The sequence below is a fragment of the Nicotiana tabacum genome, chromosome 18 (genome assembly GCF_000715075.1).
Source record: "Nicotiana tabacum cultivar K326 chromosome 18, ASM71507v2, whole genome shotgun sequence".
In the NCBI taxonomy this organism is placed as follows: Eukaryota; Viridiplantae; Streptophyta; class Magnoliopsida; order Solanales; family Solanaceae; genus Nicotiana; species Nicotiana tabacum.
The window spans coordinates 2,211,011-2,224,921 of NC_134097.1; the positions used below are offsets into that span (position 1 = coordinate 2,211,011).

General features: G+C 35.0%; 2 protein-coding genes across 2 annotated transcripts; one reads left to right on the forward strand and one right to left on the reverse strand.

Moving 5' to 3' along the window:
• Positions 1 to 7,585: 7,585 nt before the first annotated feature.
• Positions 7,586 to 9,078, reverse strand: LOC107820878 (protein ASPARTIC PROTEASE IN GUARD CELL 1-like). The gene is made up of 2 exons (XM_016647232.2): positions 8,233 to 9,078; positions 7,586 to 8,035 (listed from the first exon to the last, which is right to left on the reverse strand). Exons 1-2 carry the CDS (start codon positions 9,076 to 9,078, stop codon positions 7,586 to 7,588), a joined length of 1,296 nt encoding a protein of 431 aa, XP_016502718.2.
• A 748-nt stretch (positions 9,079 to 9,826) lies between these two features.
• LOC107820877 (protein ASPARTIC PROTEASE IN GUARD CELL 1-like) lies at positions 9,827 to 11,320 on the forward strand. Its single transcript, XM_016647231.1, has one exon. It carries the CDS (start codon positions 9,827 to 9,829, stop codon positions 11,318 to 11,320), a length of 1,494 nt encoding a protein of 497 aa, XP_016502717.1.
• Positions 11,321 to 13,911: the final 2,591 nt, after the last annotated feature.

Sequence of the window (13,911 nt, forward strand, 5' to 3'; positions counted from 1 at the left end):
TAAAAGAATTGAGAAAATCATTGACATCAAAAGATGAATATAGATGAAGTTTTCCATTGGCATAAAAAGAAAGATGTTGTGCTTATTTTTCTTGATTTGGGTTGATATTTGTGCACTACTCCTAATTACAGTCATCTATATATAAATTTAATACAGATTAAAAGAGATTTGATTGATTTGTTTGGTATTTACTTGATTTTGGTTAAACATTAATTATTTTTCCATGAAATAATCTGAAATACAGCATGAAATCTCATAAGATATTTCAAAATAATAACTAGATCTAGCATCTATATTATTTGGGATTACTTATTAATGTAGCCATCACAATAAGAATTTGTGTTGTATTAAACATCAATTAGCTAATTAAGGAGCAGAAAATTACGCTTGATGGACCTTTCTTTTTTCTTTTTCTTTTTTCTCATAAGCTATCATATTTCTCAAGAAAGGTTCCAATGTATCCTTTTGTTTTTTTAATCTTAAGCCATTAACCTCCGGCAGGGTGCCTTTGGTTATGGGGGGTTTGGGTTGACCCCTACCATGTCAATATGTACCAAAAAAGTACAAAGCTAGAGGAGGACATGGACCTAACCTCCAACACAAAAGAAAGGAAGAGTTACATCTATACTTATGCTCTTCCATTAGAAAAGTATATACAAAATCAACTAACAAAAAAATTAGTCTTGTCATATCTTCTTCTAATGTTGGGAAGTTGTCATTTGTCTAGTTGAAATGGTCCTTTTTCCTCTTTAGGAAGTTGATTAAAAGAGGTATAGAAAGTACTATTTCCACTTGACGAGGCTAACTTAGCCAAGTAGTCGGCCACTTGATTGGCTTCCCTGAAACAATGTAGAATTTGTGCATATGCAATTTCAGTCATCTGCACAATTTCTCTGATCATCTTCCTTAGCTTTATATTGTTGGTGTCTCCACTTCTAATCATGTTGGCAATGTCTAAAGAATCCATTTCCAGGTCATATCTCGTGTACCCATTTTGGTTGCACCATCTAAAACCATACAATGCTGCAAATGCTTCAGCTTAATTGTTAGAAAAGCATTGAGTTGTGATAGAGAAAGCCATAATTAGCTCTCTTGTATTATCTCTAACAGTGCCGCCAATTCCTTCTTTACCGTTCTCACTCAAGAAACTACCATCTGTATTTATTTTGACTCTATCCGCATCGGGTTTGCTCCATGTCACTTGCCTCCATAGAACTATAGGTTTCAGTCTTTCAATGGCATCACAAATCTGTAACCAAGTACCTTCTATTTTGCATTTTGGGAATGCAATATACAAGGCAGCTTTAATACTTCAATGAACCTATAACTCTATTTTTTAGAATGTCATTTTCTTTTGATCTCCAAATTTACAAGCATTCCAATTTTTCTAAATTTCCCAACATATGCATATTGGAGCAACTTGTAGAAGCATTTTGTGGACATTATTCATAGGCTTAACATCCCCCTATTCCTTAAAAACTCTTCTTGTAGGCAAGTTTTGGTGCCTAATTCCCAGTGGAGCTCCAAATTTCCTCCAAGTACGACTAGCAACTTCTCCCTCGACAAAAACATGATGGATGGTTTCACATTTTGGTCTCTGACAGCAAGTGCATCTAGAAACCAATTGGTTCCCAAAGTTTGATATTATCTCATCAAAAGGTAATTTCTTTTTATACAACCTCCAGAACAAGAAAGACATTTTAAAAGGAATAGAATTATGCCATACCTTGCTTAGTTCAAGAGATTACTGTTTAGAGACTCTAATGCATTGCCAAGCAGACTTGTTAGTTGCATATTCCTCTTGATTAGAATGTCCTATGCCAATGTTATTAATCTGTTGTACTAGTTGTTCCGGCATCATGCTTCTCAGTTTGTCCAGATTCCATGCTCCATTCCTAATGTAATCCTTCACTTTGACCTTGGAACTTCTAGTAGAGCCTGAGACCATTCTGGCTAGAGCACCACTCTCAAACCAGTTATCCCACCAAAAACTACAATCTCCTCTATTAATTTTTCATATCATATTCGTCTCTGCTCTATCCCTTACTTTCATAAGATGTCTCCATGCCTGTGAGCAATTTGAAGTTCCAATCTTAGCTACTGGATGTACATTTTGACAATATTTTGCTTGCATAAACTCTGCCCATAGAGAATCTTGAGTTCTCAATCTCTACCATCTCTTAATAGCTAAGGTAGAGGATATATCTTCCATGCTTCTAATGCCTATACCACATTCATCGTTTGGAAGACATAGGTTCTTCCAAGAGCTCCAGTGATATTTGCCCTTGTCCCCATTGGTTCCCCAATAAAACCTGGCAAAATATCTTTCTAATAAGTCCAGAGTGGTTTTTGGGGGATTGAATGCACTGAGAGTATATGTAGGAATAAACTACAATACACTTTTAATTAGCACTGCTCTGCCTCCATAAGTTAGCATCTTGCCTAGCCATCCTCCGAGTCTCTTGACTTCTTTGGTAACCATGTTGTTGAAATAAGATATCTTTTTCCTTCTCACATATATAGGACACCCCAAGTAAGTGAAAGGGAAGTTCTTCTCCATAAAGCCAGTACATTCCCTCAGCCTATTGATTCTATATGCACAATTATTTGTATCTGTAAGGAAGAAGCTTCTGTCTTTGTTAACTTTTTGCCCAAAAGCCTTTTCATATGCCCTCAATTGTTTCATGATGAGTTTGACTGATTTCCTGTTTCCACTGCTGAAAATGACAATGTCGTCTGCATATGATGAGTGATTTATAAGTGGACCCCTGCGATTTATAGAAAAAGGAACAAAGTTTTCGTTAGTAAGTAAATTGTTTAAAGACCTAGAAAGAACCTAAGCTGCCAAAATAAAAAGAGAAGTAGAAAGAGGATCTCCCTGTTTGAGCCCATGTGATGATGTAAAGAATCCATTCCTAGATCCATTTATGATAACAGAGTACCATACATTATATATTAATCTCCAAACATGATTAGTCCACTCTTCTGAGAAGCCAAAATTCTTCAGTACTTGAACTAGGAATTCCCATGACAACCTATCATAAGCCTTTTCCATGTCAAGTTTTAGAACAATATGACCTCCAGAATTCTACTTGGAAATTCCATGAATAATCTCTTGAGCAAGCATCACATTTTCAGTGATGAGTCTACCAGTAACAAAACCACTTTGGTTCTCGAAAATTAGCTTGGCCAACATTGGGTTAAGTCTTCTAACCAGAATTTTGGAAATGATTTTGTTAGTAAAATTACTAAGGCTAATTGGCCTTAGATTAGAAAAAACAAGTAGGAGACTCCACTTTAGGAATTAAGGCAAGACAAGTGTGAGTATAAAATTTGGTCAGATTCTTTCCTTTGAAGAAATCAGAGACAAAGGCAATCACATCCTCTTTAATAATATCCCAACAGTTTTAAAAAAAATTACCATTATAGCCATCAGGTCCAGCGCTACTGTCAGCACTCAAACTGAAAATTTCTTCCCTAATCTCAAGACAATCAGGCATTCTGTTCAAAATCTCATTATCTTCCTCAGTAATTTTCCTAGGAATACAATCCAACAATCTATCATTCATAGTAGCTTGAATCATGTTGAATATCTGTTTTAAATGCTTAACTGCATCCCTAGCAATTTTATCATCCACTTGAATCCATCTATTCCTTTGGTTCTTGATTCTGTATAAGTGAAGTTTCTTCCTTTTGTTCCTTAGGACACTATGAAAATACTTGCTATTGCAGTCACCATCTTTAAACCATCGTATCTGAGTTTTTTGTCTCAATAGGGATTCTTGCATACCAAGCCATTTAATATATTCAGCATGTCCCTTATTGAGTTCTTCTCTTCCTTGCTCTGTATTGTTGTCCTGATCAATATCTTCCAGTAGCTGCATTTTAGCCTCCCAAATCAGAACTTGCTCGTTGACATCACCTATGATATCTCTGGACCACTTACTAAGCCTCTTACTTAAAGCCTTCAACTTGCTCTGAAGCCTCCACATTGCATTCCCATCTACCTTCATATCCTATACTTCCTATACTACCTCATGAAAGCCATGTTGATCAGTCCAAAAATTTAAAAATCTGAAGTACTTAATGTTATCCACCTGCTCATTGTGATATTTCATAAGCAGAGGCCTATGATCTGATCCAGTCCTGCTCAAGTGTTTGACAACAGTAGATTGAAATTTCTGAGCCCATTAATCATTGATCAATACCCTATCAAGTCTTTTCCAAATATTATTACATCATGTGAACTTTGGACCAATAAAGCCAATATCAGCTAGCCCGCAATTCTCCATCGTGCTGATGAAATCAAAGCTCCTATGATCTTTATGAGGTCTTATCCCCAACTTTTTCATCTGAATCCATAATCACATTGTAATCACCTCCCACGCACCAAGGTCCATCAATGATATCATTCAAATATTCAAAGTTGCTCCAAAGATCTCTTCTCTCCACAGAAGTGCATTTAGCATATACCGTGGTGATCACAGTTCCTTTGTCTTGTGCAGTCTCTTTAAAGTTGATACTCAGTTGTTGTTCTTCATTAGCAATTATCTCAAATTGATCAATGTAACTCCAAAAGCACCAGGTCTTGCCATTTATATTTGCCTTGCGATATTGAAAGCCAAGAAATTTCTTATAGCCTTCAATCTTATTCATATCAACAAAAGGTTCAATAATAGCAGCAAACGTTATTTTGTTGATGTTGATAAGATGCTTAAGTCTGTGAATAGCCTTTTTGGATCTTACCCCCTTATATTCTAAAGAATTATACTAATCATGGAATATAAGGTTGGGTGTAGACTGTTTTTGTGTTGTTCCTTTGTTTAAGGAAGTTTTCTTTTCATTTGTCTTCTTTCCTTTCCTTCCCTATTAAGATATTCCTTTTATTTCTTGGGGATTGTCTTGTTTGTCTTCATTTCCTGTATGTTGTGTTTGTTGACATTCTTCAATTTTGGTGCCGCTCAAAGTTTCTGTTTGGGAAGAATCTGCAGATTCACTTTGGTGTGCTACTTGTTTCTCAATTTTGTCGGGTGGTTGTGCAGGTATTCCTTCTAATTGATCACCAAATAACTCCACCACTAACTGAATTGTTGGTTGATTCTTGACTCTTGAGGATAGACTAGTGGATATTCTATCTTCATTCAAATCGTCTCGTCTCTTGTCTTGGTATTCCTTGTTTGTTGACGAATTTTGATCATTGATTTTGTCTTCATCAATATTATGAATATGATCAGTATTATTGTTGCTCATACTTTCTGTCATCACCTTGTCCCCATTGTTCTTTTCCATTCCATTCTTCACCTTGTTGTTGGACTTATTTGTATTAACATCATTATCTTTATTTTGTTGGCTTCCTTGCAGACTGAATGCTATGAAATTCTGTGGAGGTATGTATTCTCTGAAATATTTTTTTGCTCCAAAATTATTTTGGAAAAGGACTGGTTTGAAAATAACTTTACTCTTCTTTTTGGGCATGCTTTTCCTTTTGCTTTTCTTCTTCTTTTTCCTGTTGAATCTAGTTGTAGTTGTTTATTGTTCATCTGGCGGATCCTTTTTTTCCTCCATAACCTCTTTTGCCTGCACATGATAGAGCACCTCCTGATTTTTCATCTTTTTTGTTTTGTTATGATTCTTTTGTATGTTGATTTCTTGATTGACAACCTGTTTCTCCATGTTTTTTACCCAGGTTCCTTGGCATTATCTTTTGGCTCATGATTGATAATCTTCTCATTTTTATTACTCTTTGTCGTGTTTTTTTCCTCAACACCAGTTGACTCAAAAATCAATATTTCTTGCTTATCATTATCATTCCTAACATCCTCCTTGCTTCTACTACTCCCTTCCCCTGCTTGTAATTGTGTCTCCTTCATCTCATTGTCGTTCACCATAGTAGTTTCTGCGATTCTCTTTTTTTCAAGTACTCTGCAATTAATCATATTGTGACCAAGTTTCCTACAATGTTTGCAATACTTCGGAATGTTCTCATACTCTATCTTTTGCGTGTAACCTTTCAAAGGAGATTTCTCATCTTCCGAACCTACCCAAACACTATCTGGTAGAGGTTTTGTTAGATCTATTTCAACTCTAATTTTAGCCATGATAGGCCTAGTTTTACCAAAAGTAGCAGCGTCTAGAGCTAAAGGAGTCCCAAAATTGCTAACAACGTGTTTGACATAATGCCATGTATGCATATTGAATGGAATACCTGGTAAAAGCACCCATACTGGTACAATAGGAATGTCTTCATCCGGTTTGAAATCCGGTGACCATTTTTATAACCACATTTGTAGCCCTTGAATTTCAATCACCCTTCTGAACCATAAAGAGTTGAAATCGTCTTCATTAGTAAAGTCAATAAACACATTGTATTTGTCGTAGACTCCAATCTTGGCGGAACCCTTGATCGAAAAAAGTTCTCTGAAGGTTGATCTAATTCTTTCAATTTGGGGACGGGGCTTCAAGAATCTGCCCACAATTGTTAGCTTACATTCACCAGCCATAATTCCGTAATAATCCGAGGCCTTAAAAATCACCGCTGGGATCCCATTGTTGGTAGTCTGTCTCGCTATTACCGATTCTCTAGGATGTCGGGCGTTGGTTGTCTGAGTTGTGGTGGCAGTGGTTATAGTGGTTGCGTAGGTTTGTTTTTATGGAGTTCCTTCAGTAGGTGGAATCTCCATTGCAGGTGGGTTAATTTGGTTACTGGTACGCGCCGATTGGACTCCGTCCGACGGCGCCATAGGGTGGAGCGTGACAGTGACGCGCGTAAAAGGTTACCGTTATGACTGAAAAGTGCTTTTTAGACCTTTCATCAGCCAATGGACCTTTTTAGAACGGCCATTTAAAATTTTTTCCCGCTAAGAAAAGTCTTTGTGAAAGTAGCATCCGGGTAGAATTTGGGAAGTGCTCCTGGCGATCGCCAGAACTTTCCATATAACAAATTTAGAGTTTGCCATGTTTTGTGGCAAATCTTGGTGATCAATATTTGAAAAATTCTGGCGATTGTTTACACCACACCAATAGATGTATGTCATGTATTTGTACATTCATTTCTATCACTTAACCACAGTCAATTAATGCATATTTTTACTTCATGAAATCATTTGACCGTGGCAAATAAAATTGGTTTGGTGTAAGCATCTCGCGCGGATAAATATTTACCTATAAAGAGTTCTAGATGTATCACTAGGATTGTCAAGAATGAAATTCCAATTTAATGTCATTTTTTATTTTAAATAAGTTTTAATTATCTCGTATAATTAATACACATATTTTTCATTCCACATTATATCCCGTATTAACAATAAAAAATAAAATAAAAATAAAAAAATTTATATCCCGTATTAAATAATACAAAAATTACAAATATGTTATACCACTATATTGGTAATACACATTTGGTTTGTCGTATAGATCCCTGCATAACTTTTGCGAGTTTAATAGTAAAAGGGAAAAAACGCAAAGTTAGCTATGCAAATATCATATTAATCATACAAGATATTACACTAATAAAATATTGGATATATTATTTTGGGCAAATTTAGATAACAACCTTAGAATGTAAAGATTCTAAAATTTCTCTACATCAATCACAAGCATCTACACTGAAAGTTAGAACATTATTTTTAGTATCAAAAGTTAATCCTGTCCCTTGAAGTTGATTGGTGCCTATAATTGAAAAGTTGTGATTCCAACCAAAAAAACCTAAGCAATAATACCCTGCATTTTCTATTACAGCTCGTTCTTGTACTAACATCAGCTCTTGACTTGGAGAAAAGTTGCCAAAGTAAAACCTCACAACTGGGAAATATAATTCAGCACCAAATGGATCATCTTTGTAACATGTATCAAATGGACCAACTCCATCTTCAACTATTTCATAATCTTTAACCTCAAGTCTAAAAACGTCGCGAAATATAATGTAAAAATCATGAGGAAAACGAGTAATCAGTGTCCCTGTATCGACGATAACTCCTTGATTATCATTATTCCACCACGAAGGATCCACTGGAACAACTTTATCGTTAATCACAATCTTGAAAATATTGACGTTGTAAAAATGAGGGTTTAATTTATTTCTTACTAATTTCACCTCGGTTCCATATGACAACGGAGCTTTATTAAACGTGAGAACAGATGGTTGTACCGAAGTAGAACTTGGTAGACATAATGCAAATATTGACGACCCTAATTGAGATGGTAAAGAATATCCACCTATGGCTTTTGACTAACTCTTCGACCAAGTCCAGCAATTCCAGAAAATGTACCACTGAAATCTTGAGCACCACTTTTTTGGTCAATACTACAACCAAAATTAATCCTAGCTTGTGTATTGTCTGAAGGAAAAGTAATAACCTCGGATTGCATAAAACCTTTTGTTGTTTGTCCACTTCCATATGTTGTCTCATAAAAACATAAACTGCTACTTAAAGCACAATGAAAATGTGGATCTCCAGATATACAAACTGAACTATCCTCAACACAATAAAGTCTTTTGAAAGTTTTCGACGTGGTACGATTGTATATAGTATTAAAAACTTGTTTGAAACACTTATCTGCAACACAAGGTGCACATTGCCACCAAACTAAGTAACTTCCAGTGTCTATTAGTAAGTAATTTCTTATTCTTTCACTCCCAAGCATAAATAGGGCAACATAATGACTTTGATAGTAGGAAGTAGGTGCTACCTTTAGGACTTGGTTATGGATTTTACTCCAATTATGCATGTATTTCTCTTGAAAATCGGTCTCTTTTTTTATTTCAGTATCGCGGTATTTGAACTTTGATGCCAAGTATGTAGCTCGAGCATGATCTTGAGCAAGACGATTAGTAAGAAGAGACTCATAGTCTTTGAATTTTGATTTTTCAAAGATGTCGAGATGGTAAACACTAAAAGAATAAGACGGCATTGGAGGATCTTGAAGTCTGGATATATCAAAAGACATGAAAGCTTTTCTAGCTTGTTTAATGGAAGAAGAATTAATCTTGAAATATGATTTTTCATTGCTTAAACTAGCAAAGGATTTCCAATGAAGGATTGACACAAGAAGAAGAAGAATAAGGAGGAGGTTTTCCATTGGTAATTAGTTTAATTTTACTATTGATTTGGTTTGGAATTTGTGTTGACATCTTCAATTATTTATAGTATTAGTATGCAAATTACACGAAATCCCATTAATTAAACATGAAATCCCGTTAAATATATTTACGTATTTGCAATCTATATATTAATTAGGCTACTAATTCTAGGGTCAATAATCAAATTTAATTCTAGGGTCAAATAATCAAATTTATATCTCATTATGTCTAGCAATATCATAGATAAATCTTGTACTTCCCTTTTTGGTTCCATACTTCCATTCTCCTAAAATTGCACTATTGGTTTCCGTAATTATTTCACAAAAATAGTTTGAATGATTTTCTTTACACGTAATGAGATATGCTTTTTATCATTTGAGCCTAGTATTGGTATCCTACTTCATATATAGATTGCAAAAAAAAAAAAAAAAATACCTTAATCGCGATTGGTGCAAAATAAAGTTTCCAAATAGTATAAATTTCATATTTAATTCTTGTTAAGTAATGTTACAAGATTTTATGCTTTGTTTGGACATTACCAAACAAGCATAGGTATATTTTAATGATTTAACAAAAATAAGTGTGAAATGATTCAAACTTGTATTTACATTAAATTCTCTTTTTTTTATCCAAATTTGTACACAAAAGTTGGAAATATTTTAAAGATAAAACATAAACCAATGTTATAAATGATTGAAGCAGTTTGCTCAAGCTTCAAACCAAATTAATACTAAATCAAAATTACCAATGGAAAACCCCCTCCTTCTTCTTCTTCTTATATCAATCCTTCATTGGAATTCATTTGCTAGTTTAACCAATGAAAAATCATATTTCAAGATTAATTCTTCTTCCATTAAACAAGCTAGAAAAGCTTTCATGTCTTTTGATATATCCAAGCTTCGAGATCCTCCAACGCCGTCTAGTTCTGTTAGTGTTTACCATATCGACGTCTTTGAAAAATCAAAATTCAAAGACTATGAGTCTCTTCTTACTAATCGTCTTGCTCAAGATCATGCTCGAGCTATATACTTGGCATCAAAGTTCAGATACCGCGATACTGAAATAAAAAAAGAGACCGATTTTCAAGAGAAGTACGCGCATAATTGGAGTAAGATACATGATCAAGTCCTAAAGGCAGCACCTACTAACTACTTTAAAGGTCACTATGTTGCCCTTTTGTTGCTTGGTAGTGAAAGAACAAGAAATTACTTGCTAATAGACAGTGGAAGTTACTTAGTTTGGTGGCAATGTGCACCTTGTGTTGCATATAAGTGCTTCAAACCGCTTTATAATACTATATACGATTCTACCACTTCCAAAACTTTCACAGAACTTGATTGCGTTAAAAACAGTTCAACTTGCATAAGTGCAGATCATGATTTTCATTGCGCTTTAGGCAGCAAACGATGTTTTTATATGGAACAATATATAACTGGAGAAACAACAAAAGGTTTTATGGCATCTGAGGTGATCACTTTTCCTTCAGACAATACACAAGCCAAGATAATATTTGGTTGTAGTATAGATCAAAAAGGTGGTCCAAATTTCAGTGGTACATTTTCTGGGATTCTTGGCCTTAGTAAAAGAGTAAGCTTGACAACTACTGGTGGATATTCTTTACCATCTCAATTAGGTTCATCAATATTTGCATTATGTCTACCAACTGCTACTTCAGTACACCCATCTTTCCTCACCTTTAATAAAGCTCCGTGGTCATATGGGACAGAGGCAAAACTAATAAAAAATCGATTAAGTCCTCATTGGTACTACGTCAATCTTTTCAAGATTGTGATTAATAATAAGGAAGTTCCGGTGGATCCCTCGTGGTGGAATGGTCAAAAAGTAACTCATGGAGTTATAATAGATACAGGCACATTAATTACTCGTTTTCCTCATGATTATTATATTATATTTCGCGACATTTTCAGAGAAGAAGTAAAAGATTATACAATGATCGAAGATGGATTTATTATATTTGACACTTGCTATGAAGATGATCCAGATGGTGCTGAAGTATACTTCCCAGTTATCAAATTTTACTTTGGCAATTATTCTGAAAGGCAAGAGGTGCTGCTAGTAGACGGACGAGTTGTAGTAAGTATTGGGGGCTACTATTGCCTAGCTTTTATGCCATGGGATGATAAATCTACACTTATAGGCACTAATCAGCTTCAAGGCATAGGTTTAACTTTTGATACTAAAAATAATGCTTTAACTTTCAGTGTTGATGCTTGTGATTGAGATAATAAAAGTTGAACCTATACATTCTAAGGTTGTTATTATGGTCTTTTATTTTTTGGTTTCCCGCCCGGTGTCCGGTACTCGCATTGGAGCCCGACTATATTTGGATTCGCGCTACTTAGGGGCCCATTCGGGGGGAAGCGCTTCCTACCAAGGATTTTTCCATACCCAGGACTCGAACACGAGACTTCTGGTCAAAGGAAAAGCAGCCACATCCCGTGCACTACATCGATGACCACAAGATGGTTCTACACGGCATCTTGTGTAGAGGGATCTTTGGGAAGTTTATTATATAATATATATATATATATATATATATATATATATGCCTTTTATTCTTTTCATAAAATTATTTATATCTCTTTTGATTACTAGTTACTAGCAAAAAGTATAAGCTAATGGTGGAAATATTGAATTTTCTTCTTGAGGTATGGTGAAATGAGGTAAACCTAACTTGTTCTAGTTGAACCGTTTAGTTCGACTTTATTTTTCCGTTACTTATAAAAGATATTAAGTCTGTTAGAATAGAAGTTAAAGAAGATATTTATACTCATTATCTTGGATCCTCTGAATATTGGGTAAATGTTGTTAAATTGGGTCAAGTATTTCATGAAATTAAATGGAGTAACAGAAAACATAGCCAGAAGGCTGGCTACTCTACTAACAACATCCAAAATTTTGACTATTCTATGCCTCATTCGTACCAAAACAACCGACGAAGCTACATCAATCAAGAATGACCGCAACCTATAAGCATTAATAGCCACAAAAGTGTTTTGTGGCACGTTTAAGACCATAACTTTCAAAAGTATTCTTATCTTCTTAAACTATGTGCCAGTCAAACTATGTCCCATAAATTGAATTGGATGAGATACTACTGAATCAAACTTTGATTATAGAGAAGAAAAATAATGTTCTAATGGTAGATATGTTATTTTCCTCAGATTTTAAAGCTGGAAAAGATTGTTACAAGAATGAGTTTTATGGAACTATCAAAAGTGACTTCATACTTCAGCCAATACAATGAAATTGGGAAGGGAATGCTAGGAAAAGTGTACAAAGCAATGGTCCCAAAGTATTGGAAACCTTTTTTAACTGGTACTATGCTTCAGCTATGATCTTTGTTCTGATTGCTATGACCGGTATTGTATATCTTCAAGATCACATGGGATGGAAAGTTGGCTTTGGAGTTCCTGCTATTATTATGTTCTTCTCTAGTCTGCTGTTTTTTGTTGCTTCTCCACTTTATATCAAGCAAAAGGCTAGCAAAAACTTGTTTACCATATTAGTACAAGTAATTGTGGTTGCTTATAAGAATAGGAAAGTTGCTTGTCCTTCTGAGAATTCTGGTTACCATCACAACAAAGGTTCAGAATTTTCCGTGCCAACAAACAAATTGAGGTGTGACAAAACTCTCCCGTTTATCCTAGGATTTATTATCTTTTTGTTTTTCCTATTTAGGAGAGTCTTGGCGTAACTGGTAAAGTTGCTGTCATATGACCATGAGGTCATGTGTTCGAGTCTTGCAGAAATGCTGGGTAAAATTGTGTACAATAAACCCTTATAGCCCGGCCCTTCCCCGGACCTCGACCATAGCGGAATCTTAGTGTACCGGACTTTCCTTTTTTGGTTTTTCCACAAAGAGGCTCCAAGTTTCAGAAAATTTGGAGGAAGAATTTGTTTCTGAGATTACAACTCTGTGTAGTCTAAGGCAACATAATACTCTTAACATGATGTGATATTGTCTGTTTTGGGCCAATTTTTCACGGTTTTCTCCAAAAGACTCACACCATTAAAAAGAGATTCTTACATCATATATGTATATTCTCAATCATTTTAGCTAGCAATGTAGGACTTTATTCGCATACCCATGCCTAAATAGAAACTTATATGAGTGGTTGCATTCAACCGACGACAAGGCAAAACTCTTAGACTTTCCACTAAGGGTTAAAAATGTTGTTGGCGTCGCGAATGCCCTGGATTGGCTTCATCACGATGGAAATTTCCATGTTGTGCGTAGTAAAATAAGCATACAATGCATCTTGCTTGATGCAAATTTCGATCCCAAGATATCCAATTTTTAGGAGGCGACGCTTGCAAAACTAAATGACAGAGTTCAAATTTGAGTCTATTGCCAATAGTTGAATCTTTAGACTTTACAAATTATAATAGTTGAATGAATCATTACTGATCAAATGCCAATAATGCTACAAGTGTATAGACTGTAGCTGTGATTGCTTGAATCCATGACCAAACAGGACACCCTGAAATAAAGTTGAACTGATGTCTAGAATGCAATTTGCTGATAAACCATAATCTTAATCACTTAGCATAACCGCCTCCAAGTTTGTCTGTGTCAGCCTTTTTTTGCGAAATAAATCAAGTACTAGAATATATCAACTATGCTGCTTAAGTTAAAACCAATTTTGAATATACTACTACAACTATAATTACCCGTAAAATAGTTCAGTTGAATTTGTAACGTGATTTATAGATAAGCGAATCAATTTGATCCTAAAATAATAAATAAATTAAATAAAATGTAAGACTTAGCCTTGAAATCGAGATAAGACGGTAAATAGCTTGGTTCA

Excerpts from the sequence above, each read along its gene's own strand:
- LOC107820877 (XM_016647231.1), top strand. The coding sequence starts at position 9,827 with ATGGAAAACCCCCTCCTTCTTCTTCTTCTTATATCAATCCTTCATTGG.
- LOC107820878 (XM_016647232.2), bottom strand. The coding sequence starts at position 9,078 with ATGGAAAACCTCCTCCTTATTCTTCTTCTTCTTGTGTCAATCCTTCAT. Across the intron at positions 8,036-8,232 it reads TTGCTGGACTTGGTCGAAGA|ATTGTGATTAACGATAAAGT; the intron begins GTTAGTCAAAAG and ends AATATTTTCAAG.